Source organism: Nomascus leucogenys, chromosome 8 (genome assembly GCF_006542625.1).
Source record: "Nomascus leucogenys isolate Asia chromosome 8, Asia_NLE_v1, whole genome shotgun sequence".
Taxonomy (NCBI): Eukaryota; Metazoa; Chordata; class Mammalia; order Primates; family Hylobatidae; genus Nomascus; species Nomascus leucogenys.
Genome location: NC_044388.1, coordinates 20,379,551 through 20,396,448, shown reverse-complemented (window position 1 = coordinate 20,396,448; position 16,898 = coordinate 20,379,551). Strand labels below are relative to the sequence as shown.

Here is a 16,898-nt window from a genome sequence, read left to right as displayed (position 1 = left end):
TGCCATTTTATTGAGCAGAAAAATGCCTCAAACATAGTAAGTTCTCACTAAATACCTATGGAATGATGGGCTATGGGGAACCTCAGTGATCATCTAGTTTAGCTTTGTCAATTTACATTTCAGAGAATTGAGGCTTAGAGAAGTGAAGTAACTTGCCTGTGGTCACACAGCTAGTTAGAGGCAGAGCTGAATGTGGAAGCTAGTCCCTTGAAATTCCATCCAGGTAAACTAAATTTTTCTTTGCTATGGACAAGTTTGCATAGCAGGGAAGTTCTGGGTAGAATTCAAATGTGTGTGGTTTGAGCTACATGTCAGTTTGGAGCTAAGCACAACTGCAGTCTTTGTTTATTGTGATACAGCTAACATTATGGAACACAGATTCAGTCCATATTTGCATGAATTTTTCTTTGCAAGATGTAATGGCCTCACTTTAAATGTCTCATATTGCTGATTGGCCAATTGACTACATTTTCTTAATCGGTTCACTCCCCTTCTCTCTGAGTTGACTATTTTACACCCTCTCCTCTCTCCTCAAACTTCCAAGATCTGCTTTGTCTTCCATACTTAAAGCAGATGATCATGCTTCCTATTTCATGAATAAAATTGAAGCAGTGAGAAAAGAACCTCCATAAATGTTCACCACCAAGTAGGCCAACCTACTTGCCTCTGTACCCATATACCCTGCCTTCTCTCCTACTGCTATGGACGAGAGTCCATGGTCTTACCTAAGACTAATCCTTGCCTCCTAGACTGGATTCCACTCCCTTTTGCTTTCTGAGGCTCTCGGTCCATTTTTCTCCTCTGGGCAAAACTCACTGAAGGAGTAGTCGATACCAGTGCTTCTCAACAGAATTGATTTTGCCCTCCAGGGGACATTTGACAATGTCTGGAGATGTTTTGGTTGTCAGAACTCAAGGAGAGGGTGCTGCATCTACTGGGTAGAGGTGCTGTTTAACATCTTACAATACACAGGACAGCCCCTCCCAACAAAGAACCATCAGGTCCAAAATATCAGTGATGCTGAGGTTGAAAAACTGCCACTCAAGCCTTCACTCCTCAACCTTCCCCACTCAACTGTACATCTGCTTTAGTTGAGGTAAACCCCATATTGCTAAATTCAGTGGTCACTTCTCTGCTCTCATTGTGCTCCATCTCTCAGCAGCATTTGACGGATTGATCATGGGTTTATTATTGATTTTTTCCCTCACTCAACTTCCAATACATTCTATTTTCCTGGTTTTCGCTGTCTTCCCTTTCTCATCCTGCTTCGCTAGATCTTCTGGATGTTCTTGACCTTTAAGCATCGGAAGACTCAAAGCTCTATTCACATACCTTCCTCCCTCTTTACTCATCTCTCAGGTGACATTTCTTGGGGAAATCCAGTTCCATAGCATCAATAATGATCAATCCTCTTATCTCCACTTTATCTCTCCAGCTTGGACCAATATCCTAAACTCTAAAACTATTTCCACTTGGTCATTTAGCAGGCATCTTAAAATTGGCATGTCCCCAAACAAATTTCTTCTTGTTTTTTTATTTGTTAACATTTTGTTACAGAAAAATTCAAAAATAAAAGTGGAGACTAGTATAATGACACTCTCCTGCCTCACCCCACGTTCCCATCACCTAATCCAAACAATGAACAACCCCTGGCCAATTTTGTTTTCTTTTGTTTTATTTATACACCCATTCACTTATCCTCCCACCATGCTGATTTCATACCCCCTCCTTCCTCCTCAAACCTCCAAGATCTGCTTTGTCGTCCATGTTTAAAGCAGATGATCATGCTTCGTATTTCATTAAGAAAATAGGAGTGAGGAGAGAACCTCTACCTAGGTTCACCTACTGTAGGTCATGTGATATATGGGATTTACTTCAAGATAATCATCTATTCCATGCATAGACATTTCAGGTTGCATCTTTAAAAGATTATTTAAAAATGTAACCGCAATACCATTCTTACACCAAAGAATTAATAATAATCCTTTAATATTATCAAATATCCAGTCAGCCAAAACTGGTTCCCTTAACAACCTGCCCCTCCTCTCCCATCTCAGGGACTGGAAACTTCATCCATCCAGTTGCTCAAGACAGACACTTGCAGCTGTCATTGATAAATCTTTTTCTCTCACTCCCACATTTAATCCATCAACAAATAGTGGTAAGTCTATTTTCAAAGTACATCCAGCATTTTATCATTTCTCGCAACTGCACTGCCACCCTCTGGACCAAGCCAACATAATTTTCCATCTGTGTTACTGCAATAGCCACTGAACTGGTCTCTCTGCTTCCACCCTTGCCTCATATAGTCAGTTCTCCATGCATCAGCTGGAGACATCTTTAAAAACATAGTCAGATCAAGTCATTCCTTTATTCAAAGCCCTTCTGTCATTCTCCACATCGCTCAGAATAAAACCCATGGTCTCTAAGAATTTACACAGTGTGGTCTCTGTGAACTCTTTGACTTCATCTCCTCCTGCCTGCCCTCCTCGCTCCACTCTGCTTCAGTGTTCCTCAAACATGTCAGCACATACTCTTCCTCTTATTTCAGGGGTTTTTTTTTTTTCCACATACTCCTCTCTCTGCCTGGAACGCTCTTCCCCCCGAAGTCTGCTTGTTTTCTCAATTCATGCTGGTCTTTGCCCAAATGCCACCTTTATAAAAAGGCTTTGCCTGACTACCTCATATAAAATAGTGTCTCCTCATCCTTTGATACACGCAGTTCTTTATTCCTGCATACCCTTTCTGGAATAACATTGATCTCTTTCTCACGTATTATATATTTCTTTGTTCATTTTCTTCCCCACTAGCATGTAAGTTCCATGAGAGCAAGGTCTTCATTCTGTTCACTGCTGAATTTCCTGTGCCTAGAGAAGTGCTTGGAAGACAGGAGATGCAAATAGATATTTGTTGAGTGAATGATTGCTTTGTAGTATGCCTTTGGTTCTGACAATGAGCACCTGCTTCCCAACACTCAATGTGGTGCCCTTTCCCTTGGTTTCTGTTGGATTAAACCTCAGGTTATTTAAACTGAGAGATAAAAATGCCCTACGGAAGAAGTTTCATTACACAATATACTAGGGAGGAGGGAAATTTGTAAAAATTATTTACAAGTTGTTTCATGTTGAATTAGAGATATGAAATACGGCCACTTGAGAGCAGCTCAAGATAACAACAGTTGCTATAGTTGTTTTTCCTGGCACCTGTTTTGAGTCTATTTCCTCAAAATTATAGTGTCTTCTTTTTCCCCAAGGCATGTCAAGGAAATTTCTTAATCACATGACATTAAACAAGACCTTATCTCATTTCTGACACTAAGGTGAACCTGGATTATAGTGTCTTCTTTTTCCCCAAGGCATATCAAGGAAATTTCTTAATCACATGACATTAAATAAGACCTTATCTCATTTCTGGCATTAGGGTGAACTTGGATTCCCTGGCTATCCTGGTGCACAAGTAAGAAGATATATTTCTGGGCCTGGCAACTGGTAGGCAGCATGTGTCATTTGTTTGTGCTTATTTTTCTTTACACTCAAAAAGTTCTGCTTTTGATTCTATTAAGGGAGAAGATGGTGACCCAGGCCATCAAGGAGAAAAGGGGGCAAAGGGAATAAGAGGGAAGAGGGTAAGAATCAAAGAAACTTCCTGAGATCTATAGAAGCCCACATCATTACGGAAGTACATTTCCACTGGGTTAGGACTTCTTAGCAGGAAGCCCATTCCTGCTCAGTCAATGTCATTCCACACCTTCCTTTGGCTATCCCACTCCCCACTTAATCCCACTCTCATTTATCTCCTGAATACAAATACAGTTTACCAAGCCATAACAACAGAAAATCCAAGTTGGGAGTTTTGGTTTTACAATACCAACCTTTTAAAACCAAATTTGGGAGCACCTCTGTCTTTGGTAAGTCTAGACATCATTTGGAAGGATATTGTTTTAGCTGTTGAGCAAACATTGCTGTGTCTTTAGGATTGTTCCAAGCCTTAACTTTCCCTTGCTATTTTTAGAAAAGATTCTTGAGAATGTAGTTGCCATCTTGGTGGACTTTGAGTCCACTGTGCTTTATACAGTCTCCGATTAAAAATCAATTCCTTTATGTTCTGAACAGTCAGGCTTGAACAGCCACAATCACTGGCAGCTCTTTTTGAAAAGAGTAAGCCTGTAGATATCTAACATCTTGGTAATGTTTAGCTGACCAACGTTAGAGACCAAGGTCTTCTAGGAAATGGACTAGTGTTTACTGCAGAAAAGAGGAAAGGAAAGATAATGTGTGTTTCCTAGGTACTCAAGAATTAGCATTTTCATACATTGGCAAGGACATAAAGAAATATTTGATCTGTGCCTAACTTGGCTTGCTGCTGGCTATGGTTCCTCTGATCAACTAACTTTTATTTCTAGTTTCAAATAAAAAAAGATAAAGGATTCACTGTATTTAGATAACACTGTGTAATTTCAAATACTTGGAAGATGAGCAGTGAACCTATGGCCACCATGTGCCTTTTCTGAAACACTGAGAACCAGAAGGTGATAGGGAAATTTTTCCTTTTTCCTGATGTCAGGCCCTTAATGCAGACGTCCTGCATTATTTTTATTATATAACCTCAAGACTCAGCAGAGTGTATTGAGTCATATTTTAAGGATCTGTCTAGACGTGTGTGTTTGTGTGTGTATGTACACATGTGCATGACTGAGGTTGGGTATATAGGGGGGATTTTAGATGGTTCCCATAAAATGACCTTCCTCTCTTTCTATTCTCCATGTCTTATCCCACAGATATACAGTTTATAAACTAACTGGTCAATAGCAGACTCATTGGCATTAGGAATAATAATATATCAAAGTGGAACTGATGGTTGTAATCAAGGAGGAAGCTTATTCTTCTGGCTTGGTCTTTTTTTAGGGTAATGCTGGCTTTCCTGGATTTGTTGGAACTTCGGGTGACCAAGGCCCACCAGGACAAATGGTAACATGTACCCTTCCTTTTTCTTTTGTTTTCAACTGTTGTATAAAAATAAATGAAGATTTGATAAGAAGCATCTCTAAAGAAGAAATGAACATTTGGGACAAACAGCGGGATTGACATAGAGAATGCGGCAAATTTGTCCTACAGCATTAGCTTCAAGTCTTTATACTGTACATTTATTCAATATATATTTTTACTTGAACATGGGGAAGATATTGGAGTGGCTGGAGATTTATGAACCTAAATAAATAAATTGATGCATAAAACTCACTAGAGAGTGAGTTTATCATTGTTTATCATTGCAAACAAGATGAGCAACAATATTTATGCAAAACTAGGGGGAAAGCCTAACAAAATATAATATTTATATAATCTTAACTAACAATGTTGCAAGTCCACGAATATTTTTAAAATTCCCCGGAACATCATTTGATATGAAAGGAAAGACTTTGAGGCTACCATCCTTCTGCTCTGTGCCTTGTCCTAGGAGGCCAGACTGTCAATCCATGAGGGATGGCACAGTAGGTCAGCCATGGATTAAACCTGGTGGTCTCACTTGCAGTCTAGGGTTTACTGGAGAGGGGCAACAAAGTCAGAAAATAAAAAATTTTAATGCTAGAAGGACCATTCATGGCATTTTTACAGAAGAGGAAACAAAGGCTGAGATGCTGAGATAATTATAGTGACCTGCCTGAGGTCATAAGTTACCACCTTGTAGATTCTAAATAAGAAAAATGATCTCTGGACTCCCAGAGGTTGGAGCCATGAAGCTCTAATCTGAAGGTTTCCAGAGAAGACTTCTTGTTCAGTATTAGGGCAGAAAAAGGGTGGTGCTGGGTGGCCTGAAGAGAAGGGATAAGGGAGGAACTGGGGTCTACTTTAGAACTATCGATGAATGGTCCTGGGGTCTTCGATAGCCCTTTTTCTGAATGTGATCCTAAACTATGGTTTCAAAATGACCTGGTCCTCTAAGAGTGTTTCTGTCTAGGCTTTCTGGACTCAGAGGTCTTGGATACACCTCTTAGGCAACTGTGGCTTTCTTCCTAAAGGAGTCAGACAGAACTCTAGGGCTAGGAGTGAAGGACAGAAGATGGTCTATGTAGTGTGGTAGAGTTTTTAAGACTCTTTGGCCAACTCTGTAGAAGAATGTGTTGGATCTCAAAATTTTGCATTTTAAACTCCAGTTTCTGTTCTTTCCAGGGTATCAAGGGCCCCAAAGGTTTGGTAGATATGACGGTAGGTGAAGATTTTAATTCCAAACTTTATTATTGTTATTATTATTATTATTATTATTATTATTATTATTATTATTCTTGACATGGAATCTCGCTCTGTTGCCCAGGTTGGAGTGCAGTGATGTGATCTCGGCTTACTGCAACCTTTACCTCCTGGGTTCAAGAGATTCTCCTGCCTCAGCCTCCCAAATAGCTGGGACTACAGGCGTGTGCCACCATGCCTGGCTAATTTTTGTATTTTTAGTAGAGACACGGTTTCACCATGTTGGCCAGGCTGGTCTTGAACTCCTGACCTGTAGTAATCCATTTACCTCAGCCTCCCAAAATGCTGGGATTACAGGCATGAGCCACTGCACCCAGCCAAAACTTTATTCTTCTTAGAACACAAAACTTTCCACTTTCACAAAATAGAAATCTGTTAATCTTAAAGATTCTTTAGTTTTTTTCCTCTTACAAATTCTGCTAGTACTTTAAGTTTATAGACTTTACTCTGAAATGTTATCACCAAGTCAAATAAAAATAGTAGAATGATATTTTAAATCTAGCAGGGAATTGGGGTGTTTTTGAGCAACACTAGTTGACATTAAAAAAAGAAAAGACTTTGAGGCTACTACCTTTCTGTAATGTGACTTTTTGTAAAGCTCAAAAACTGCTTATAAAGTATTTATAAACCCACACACAGGCTTTTGAATAGCACAGGTTTCTGTGTTTCATGGAACACTTGAAAACAATCTCAAAAGTTATGATAGCGTTTCATCTCCCAAGTACAAAAATATTATTAGGCAGGGGGTGGGGAGTGTGGAGGCAACTGAGGAGCAGGAAGTGAAGAGGCCTGGGATGGAGAGAAGAACAGAACAGAGAGGAAGGGATAGAAGGAAAGAAGCAGAATGACTAGGTGAGGTGTTGGGGTGCCTGTCTTGGCAGTCATTCTAAAGAAGTAATACAGGAATTGCTATTATAATATAGAGTGCCAAGAATTGAAAGCCTTTCCTTGCATTCCCTGCTGAGATTCTTTGATTTCAACTTCTTCAAAATCAGGTTTGACTCCATTACTTTGTAAGGCAGATTTAAAAAATGGGTACCCCTTATCTACCTATCTCCAAAAATATGGGCACTATATTGCACACACATCTTTTAAATGTTTTAAAATATCGACAGGATTTGGAAATGTAATTGTAGAATAGTCTCATATGCTCTGACAATTTTTGGGTTTTCTGTTGTAGATTAAAAAGCTTCAGATAGGCACTGATAACATCCATATGACATTCCTAAGGTGACAAGTGTGAATAAAAATATGCTTCAAGTTAAATACTTTTTCCTTTTTCCTGTTCTCCCCCCATCTTTTTATCAGCCTTGCAAAATTGTTGATTTCACACGCGAAAACTGCCGTAAGTTGTTTCGGAAAGGCTCAAAAGGAGCCAGTGGTATGAGCTGGGGATGGATTACAGATTAGGGGCATAAGTCACCTGAGGCTTTGGCTGAGGTTTGGAAGGTGCCATATTCATTGTGAAAGGCTCTTATAAATTCATCCATTGGGCTCAGTTGCCCTTTAGGTAAGTAATCTTTCCCAATGTGGTCTCAGAAATAAAGTGGATTGACAGCATGCCATCTCAATGACGAAGAGAAGCTCCACTGAGCAATACTGTGCCCCAGGAGGTGTCATAGCTGCACACCTGTGTGCCTATATCTTGCTGCTTCTTATCACAAAACAGAGGAGCTTTGTTCTTTTTATGTAACCCTATTAAATGGGAGGGATCAATAGTCACCCTTTGAGAAGAAATCTGTCCTATTTTATTTACAGTTGTGTTTTAAAAATGGAATTATGAACAATCCAATCTTAAGTAATGTTTTGTCACATCCCCAAGTTGGAATTTATTATGTTCAATGCATTCCAGGATATTTGTGTCCTATGATATGTACATTTATCTACTTAACGGCCATGGGGTGAGAATGTTGATTTGGCAAATTGCTTAGTTTGGAAGTTTGGGTTTTCTCTGCAATCATCCTGCCCTTCTTACCATAACCCTTCCATGTTCTCTCTGTTCCCATCCAGTGGCTGTTCAGAGAGATTCTGGGCTTCTTTTTCCTAGAAATCCTAAAGAATAATACCATCAGTGTGATTATGAATTAAAAGAGTCTCAGAGTCGACCATATAAAAAGTTAAAACCCTTTTACATTGAGGGATGCCATGAAGTCAAAAGTAAACAGAAAAGCGGGGAAAAATAGTTTGCAACATAAGCAAAGGACACAGGGAAAGGAACTAACTTCCTTACTATATCCTGTTGAAATCTAAAAAATTGCTACTGCTCAATCATTTTTATCTACAAACACAGACATTGCATAATGGCTAAACCTAAATGTAAAAACAAAAAAACAAACACCACTTTTAGAAAATGGGCAAAAGACATGAATGGGAGATTCAGAAAAGAAAATATAGAAATGTACAATAAATCTGTAAAAATGTTCAAATTCACCAGAAGTCATAGAATATAAATTAAAACAATGAGTTACCCATTTTGTTTCTCAGATTGGAAGTGTTTTAAAAACGCCTGAAGAATTCCTATTCAGACTGGGAAATGTGTAAGAGTACATATTGCTGGTGGGAGTGTAAATTGATACAACTTTTCTGAAGAGCAATTGGCTGGACCATGCATATAAAATCAATACTTACAGAGATTTATATAGGGCTATGATTGGACAAATGTGCGCAGACACATGTACAAGTATGCTCCTCATAAAGGATCATCTATATAGTAGGATAGATGATATTGCACTAAATTTATTGATGAAAAAATCATTACATACTAAGTGAATAAAGATTCAGAATAAATATATCTTAAGCTCCAAGTTTTATAAAATGAAATGAAATAATTATATATTTATTATTTATATACATAAATACATATACATGATGAATTAAGGGTAATTCTAATTTTTTGGGTTTTTTTAGTATTTTTTTGAAAATGTATTACTTGTATACACACACTTATATATAATACATGTAGTTTATAATTAGTATCTATGTAATTTTATATGTGTATATATTATATACATGTATATAATATAGTTTCAGAATAGCTCAATGTATTCATTAGGTTTAAGTTCAGTTGAATGTGACCTAAATCCCCAGTAACAGTGGTACAAATGTTATTTCTGAAACCATAGGCTGGAACTAGTCAGTTGAGGTTGATATGGAGCCTGTGGTGGTCAGGGATTAGTCTCTTTATATTTTCCTGCTTTGCCATTGTGTGTATATGGGATGTTCTATTCCCCAAATTGCTTCATGGTCTGAAAATACATCAGACTTCAGTCGTCACATCTATATTTCAGCCACCAGAGAAAGGAAGGGAAAGGAGAAAAATATTTTTTTCAAAGTTTTACGTATCATCTTTCCTATTCTATTACCTAGAATTTGTAAGATGGCTAAGTTGGGAAATATTGTCTTTGTTCCAGGCATCCATATGCTCAATCCGAAATTGGGGGTTCCATGACTATAGAAAAAAGGGAGAATGGATTTTGGGGGACAGGTAGAGGTCTCTGCCACACTCAGCAGGAGCCTGAGAAGGCCATGCTTGAATTTCCCAGAGAAGATGGTTTTTCATATTGAAGCACACGCATGGGAAAGGTGTCACTGCCTACATAAGCTAACAATGTCTTCTTTTCTCTCCAAAATAATTTCCCTTCCAGTTTGTTCAAGAGGTAAATAGTATTCCTTCTTACTCACTTCAATCCTTACCTCTTTCAAGGCATTACAGAATATCTTAAATCTGTGTATCTGTTGTCTCAAGGTATTTCCAAATGCCCAGCATTCCCAACCGAAGTGGCTTTTGCCTTGGACATGTCAAATGATGTCTCCCCGTTGGATTTTGAGAGGATGAGAGACATTTTATTGTCTCTGTTGATGAAGATGGAAATAAGTGACAGTAACTGCCCAACAGGTGCCCGTGTGGCCATTGTTTCCTACAATGCCAAAACCAATTACTTGGTTCGTTTCTCAGACTACAAGGGGAAGGTTGCACTCCTGGAGGCTGTCAGGAACATCCCCCTGGAGCAGTCATCTGGCCCCAGGAAACTCGGGGCCACCATGAGGTTTACGGCGAGACATGTGTTCAAACGTGTACGCTCGGGTCTTCTCATGAGGAAGGTGGCTGTGTTCTTCCAGGCAGGCTGGGCCTATGATGCAGCTTCCATCAATACAGCCACACTGGAGCTTGCTGCAGTGGGCATCATCTCCGTGGTCATCACCTTCACAGAGGGGCACAACCTCCCGGACACCCTGCTGGTATGTAGGGGGAACCACAAGTGGGCAGGGAGCCGGGGGTGCTAACACCTGGTTTCTACCTCTCCATCAAGGACCACATGAGGAATGAGAGGTGTTTAGGAAAAGAATTTCCCTGGAATTGATGTGTATGCAAGGAGTGAGGGCTCTCAGTATGGCCCACATACTGGTGCTACTCCTAGTACCCACTGGCTAATCTCGAGCAACCTGTTCTGTGCTATGTGCCCCATATACATTATCTTACTTAATGAGTCCCACAACTCTGTAATGTAGGTGTTATTGTTTATTTCCATTTCTGGGATAAGAAAACCAAGGATTATGGAGGTTAAATATATCATCAAAGGCCAAATAGTTAGTTAGTGGCAGATATTGTCTGCCTCCAGAGCCTGTGCTTAACCACTATGCTAAACTGTATCATTGGAGGTCAGAGAATATAATTTTCTTCCTTTTTAAAAACCAGAATATAACATACGTACTCATGTAACAAAGTGGACAAAGTGCAGTGATTTTAAATGTACAGATGGATGAATTTTTATGTATGTTTAAATCCCTGTGACCGATATGTGGTTCAAGATATAGAACACATTCAGTGCCCTGTAAGTTTTCTTCATGTTCTTTATGCAACCATAAAGTAGTTACTCCCCATGGTAATTGCTTCTCTGAGTTCTATCACTATCAAGTACTTTTTGCCTGTTCCGGACCATCATATATATTGGGTCATACAGCATGTACTCATTTATATCTGGCTTCTTCCAGCCAACATGGCGTCTCTTCTTGTTCCTCCATGTCGTGTGTGTGGGTAGTTTGTTCTTTATTATTCCTGTGCAGTATTCCATTGTATGTATACATAACCATTTATTTACTTATCTATTCTCCGGACTTTACTTTCCTAATTGAAACCCATCCAACACACTCTCATGGAATATCTGGGATGATTTATCAGAGCGAAGGGCGATTTTCTTCTTAAGAGATTCCAGGTTGCTTATGAATGTTAGTTTGGATCATGGGACATTGGCAATATTTCACCAGTTTTGAGCTGCAGAAATGGAAATGTTATATGGTTCAATGTAATAGCTAATCAATTCAGCCCATTTAATTTTCTCTGAAGGTTCAGTGTGCAGTAGAAGTGGTAGGTGAGAGATTTTGTTGACACAGCTTTGAATATGCGTCTAAGAATCAATAAAGTTGTGACAGCTTGCAAACTGTGGGGAAGGATGGACAAAATATCTTGAGTTGAGAAAGTTAAAATGCAAAGGATGAGTTCCTTGTCCATCCTTACATCCCTCTTGCCTAGTATGATGTCTGTACAGGGTGGGTTGGTAGGGTACTTCCTCAACAACTGCTAGAATGGGTTTATAAAGGCAGGGTATAAACAAATAGCTACTTAAATTAGAGATGCAGCTTTTGTCTTTGGCTCTCTCATCAATAGGTGAGGTGCCTTTGGACAAGTCTCTTCACCTTTCTTGGTCTTATTTTACTCAGCTCAAAAATGGAGAGGGGTTGCAACTAGATATTATCCAGGCTGCCTTCCAGGTGTAATTATCAAAGAGTTTATTTCTCAGGAAGGGATTTCCTTAACATTTGGAGAGTGATTCCTTGGGTGTGATCACATCCCTCCAATGCTCATCAGTGCTGCTCTCTGAGAGGGAATCCTGGGCAGACAGTGTTGGGATCTTGCACACAGATGATCCTTTGTTGTGATGTTCTTGCCCTCTTAGTTGCCTTAGGCTCTGAGTAAAGGGATATAACGGTATGTGAGAAGGACATGCCAGCTTGTGTACTTGAACCTCGGTTCTGTCATTTCTATCTGCTCTCCTCTTCATTTATTGGACATATTCTTACCCCAGGATGCTGGGAGACAACTTCGCGTTCTTTAAATTTAACAGTTTACAAAGCATGTTAAATGATACTTGCCAGCTCAGCTATAATGAGTAACCTCATTTCTGGTGACATTGGTAAGGAGAGAAACTGTAAAAATGACAACTGCATTCTCAGGACCTTTCAGAAAATCCTCATTTCTTCACAACTGGCCAGAAAATTCAGCCCTTAACCTCCCCTACTCAGTTCCTCAGCCTTAGGGGAATCCAGTTAGAAGAGTGGAAATATCTTGTGATTTTTCTTCTGAATTATCTGCCTGAAGGCTTTCTTTGATTATGTGTGGGGCTTTGTCTTTCACCTCTATGTTATTTTGACTTTCAGAACAACACCCACATGCTGCTTCTGGAAAAATGATGGTTGTTCAATTTGAAGCAATTATGTAAACAGATGTCCTAACTTCCGAGTCCATTTAACTATGCTTAGAAGCTGTGGTGCATATTGAAAAGGTTTATAAAGCCATCCATTGAGTTGTCTCAGACCTAAATAAAACTGCATTATAACATTTGGACTTTCTATGCCTAATCCCTTTGTTAAGAAATGTCTAATTGCCTTATGTCTCAAAAGAAGACTTCATTAGACCCATTTTTTTTAAGTTAAAAACCAGAGGATTACAAGGAAAATGCAATTTGTGGGCCAGGTTTCAAATTTTGTTTTTCTTTATAAAAAGTCTAGCCCATGTTCCCGTGAAACAATGCCTAATAGCTCACATTTATTGATCTAGGCACTGTTCTAAGATCTTATTGATTCATTTAATCCTCACAACAGTCCAATGAGGTAAGTATTATTATGAGCCCATTTTTCAGATGATGAAACTGAGACACAGAGAAGTTAAATAACTTGCTCAAGGTCTGGAATTCTCATTAGCAATGGGATTTTCAAAATTCAAAAATCAAAAACAGGAAAAGAAGAGAGACTTTAGAAGATTTAAGTTCTTTCCCTGTATTTATGCATTTTATCTTTACAATAACACAATGATATAGGTCTATGAATTGGCCCTATTTTGAGTTCTGTGTATTGCTCTTAAAAAAGAAGGCCAAGCAATGGAATGATAGCTATAATGGGAGGCAAACAAAAAAAATACCTTTAGAAGCTGAAAACATTAAGAAAAAGGCTATATAAATTTTTGGGGTATATTTTTGTGTAATTTCAAAATTCAGATAATTTCAGTAGGACATTCTTTTCTATTTTGGGGAGACAATAAAATATATGTATTTATTTTTATTTTATTTTTAATTGACAAATAATAATTGCATATATTTATGGGGTATAAAGTGATGTTTTGATACATATATACATCATGTAACAATCAAATCAGAGGAATCAACATATCTAAAGTTGGGAACATTTCTTTTGAAGAAAGGTGGTTTTGGGTTATGCAGTCAGGCCCTTTCAGAGGAGGCCTATGGCTGCTCTGTTCTCCGCCAGACTGTTAATGTCCTAAGGCCAGGACCAGCACCAAAGGAAGAATTAGGCAATGAGGCTTCAAACCCTGGTTTTGTCCCTTATGTAATCTGGGCATGTTATTTGGCAATGGGGCCCCCTTAATTTATGCTCTGTAAAATGGGGATAAACTCACAGGATTGTTGTGAGAATTATAAGAGATGGTACCCTCAGGGATATCTGACACTTTCTATGTGTTTACTCAATTGGGTCACTATATTACCATCTTCTTGAGGTCCATAAGAATGCCCTTTGCCCACTCTTTATTAAATCTGATAGTGAGTGCCCATGGAGTTCCAGCCACCATGCCACATGCTTTCCATGCCTTATCATCCCAACCCCTCCCTATTCAAAATGTGGTTCAGGGACCACCAGCAGCAGCAGCATCACCCGGCATGTGATGCCTTTCCCCTGATGTAAGCAATCAGGATCTGTATTTATAACAAGATCCCCAGATGGTTTGCATAAATGTTAGTTTTAGGAGTATTGGTCTGAGCCTCATAGCTATGCTACAAGTTAATAATGATAATTGTACATTTCCCAGATATGTGAAGGCCAGAGGTGAAGTTACTTGTTCTCAGCTGCACAGTCCTGAAATTTGCATTCAGATGTGGCTGGTTCCTAAGTCTCACTATACAACCTAAACCCTTAACCCAATGCTGACACCTAATGTTTTCCAAGGAATCTAGGAAGAGTTGGCTGTTTCACGGCAGTCTTTGGTGGGACCATGCCAACTGGAGGGAGCCGAAACTGGACTCAAGCTCCTGGGGTCAGTCACGGGTTACCTAGCTACTCTCTCCCTCTGTCTCTTTCTCCCTACTTTTTCCAGTTTGCTGTCCTTGTTTCTCAAGCCCTTACTTCAACTTGATGACAGATGGTTTCTAATTCTCTCTCCTTAGGGTCCAGTTAGCTCTTCCTCTGTCCAAGGCAAATCTTCCTTTCTAGCACTTGCTTCTTTCCACTCTATTCCCATCTTTCCAAGCCAAGAGACTCCCCCAACTCAGACCCAGAGATGAACATTATCCCATGGCTTCTGGCAGCTTAGTACGACAGCTGATGCATTGACTTTAACCCACAGGGTTAAGTTTGAGTCAGGGATCATGGGGAGTTTTTTTTTTATTGTTGAGAGTTGAAGTTTGAGAGTTGTCCTTGTACTCCTTGAGGAATGTCTTTCTGCCTATCAAACAAAAAAGGATGTTAATTTAACCCCTTTGCCATATCCTTTCCCCTCAATATACTCCTGTCTTTAGCACACAACTAGTCCCAACAAACCACAACTGGACATTTAGGGATGAAGTTGGTTGAGAGAATTGCTAAAGGTGCTGATTCAAACTATAGTAAAATTTTAAACCTCAAGCAGACCTCTTGGTTTATGTTAAAGATACTCTACTGATATTTCCTTCTCTGGTGTTGATGGGACTTTGCAGTAGGAATCATACACAGTTTTCTCCTCTCCTCCCATGCTATCTCTCTGCTTGAACTTTCTCAGGAAGTATCTTGTCTATTTTATCAGTGACAAGGACCATGCTGGCAAGTCCAAAGTCAAAGTAATTAAATGTTTATTAATAACAACTAGGTACAGATGAATCTATACTGAATCATAGCTTCCCTGTGGACTTTTATCATGTTTTTGTTCCTACAATTTTGTTTTTGCAGGAACAGTACAAATTTTAAACATGATCATAAAATTATTGTTTGTTAGAAAAGTTTTTAAAAGGTAAGTGTTCAAATTCAGTTGAATTTGATAGTTTTCCAGCAAATATTAATAGATTAAAGATAGAAGAGTTATGTGCTCTGAGCTGCTCAAAGTGGAAAAGTTGGTGCATTGTCCTGGTCAAGAAGCAAATAGAGAAGGTAGTTACCTAGGACCAGGCTGTGTTGGAAAAGGAAGAGAACTCAGGGGCATTGACTCTTTCCCTAAAACTCTGTCGCTGAGGAAACTGAAGCCAGAGGTTTATCCAAGGCCACATAGCCAATTATGGCCGATGAAGGACTAGGACCCAGGTTCCTGACCTCTAATCTGTTAGTGCTGCACAGAACTTTCCCTATGAACCATCTCCAAGACAAAGGAGGATGAATTTATACAGACTTCGGGGAATGTTTAAATTTGTTTGAAGTCTTTCATACTACTTTAAAAAGTCACTGAAATTTTGCATTTTGTAATATACTTCACCCATGTTTCCTGTGCTTAAAAAATAATGTACACTAACTTAGCATTTCCCTACAACTGTTGGAGTAAAATTGATGCACCCATAAGTTATCGCAGCCTCTTCATATCTCCTGACACATTGCCATGAATTCTGGGTTCAGAAGCCTTCCAGATTGCCTTGCGTGATTTCCAGTACAGCTAGCTATGTGTCATATTCTTGCCTACGCTGTTTTCTCAATCCTTGGTGATTAATTAGGTCCATTTGGCTTGGTCAGTACTCAGATCTGATGATCACGTGCAGTAGATCTGAGTGTTGGATGCTGGCAGTGCTGCACTCACTTTTCATGCCAGCTTTCTCCACGTGGCAAGGAGTTCCACAGATGTGCGCCATGCAGCTGCAGGTTGGAGGTGGGTGTACGCTAATCTGTGGGAGCGAGAGCATACAGCAGAATTCCAGAGATAAGCACAGTCCGCCTCTGGGCCTTTGTACGTGCTGTCCCTTCACACTAGAATGCATTTCCCTGCCTCTTTGCTGGTTAAGTATCTGACTTATTCTCTCAAAAGTGCCAGATGCCATAATTTTCATTAGGTTCCCTCTGTTCCTTTCCCTTGAAATGAAAATCTCCTCTTCCTGTGCTCCTAAAATATATTATTGGAGCTCTTTCTTGTTTGAAAATCATTTATCTATCTTTCTACTTGGATTTTAATCTCTTTGAAGATGTGGCCATGTCATCTTTGTATCTCCAAATGGCTTGCTAATGCTTTTGTGTAGTATCTGTTTAATCAGTCTTGATTGATTTGGATTTCTAAGTTAGGAAAAAGCCTAATTTAAGGTTGCTTTTGCCATATGAGGAGCAAGAGAGGATGCTTTTGCTTTTATTCTTAGGAGACTTAGGCCTGTTCCCATGGTTTTCTGTGTTACGTTAGCATAAACATTGAACTCTTCATGT

General features: G+C 39.3%; 1 protein-coding gene across 1 annotated transcript in view; it reads left to right on the top strand.

Annotated features, from left to right (window-relative positions):
* Window positions 1–16,898, top strand: part of LOC100583380 (collagen alpha-4(VI) chain-like) — a 90,793-nt gene that overhangs the window by 59,998 nt on the left and 13,897 nt on the right. Inside the window, exons 25-31 of the mRNA XM_030816508.1 lie at window positions 3,421–3,456; window positions 3,563–3,625; window positions 4,905–4,967; window positions 6,168–6,203; window positions 7,554–7,590; window positions 9,890–9,901; window positions 9,991–10,484. Coding sequence (XP_030672368.1) covers window positions 3,421–3,456; window positions 3,563–3,625; window positions 4,905–4,967; window positions 6,168–6,203; window positions 7,554–7,590; window positions 9,890–9,901; window positions 9,991–10,484 — 741 coding nt within the window. The remainder of the gene's footprint in view (window positions 1–3,420; window positions 3,457–3,562; window positions 3,626–4,904; window positions 4,968–6,167; window positions 6,204–7,553; window positions 7,591–9,889; window positions 9,902–9,990; window positions 10,485–16,898) is intronic.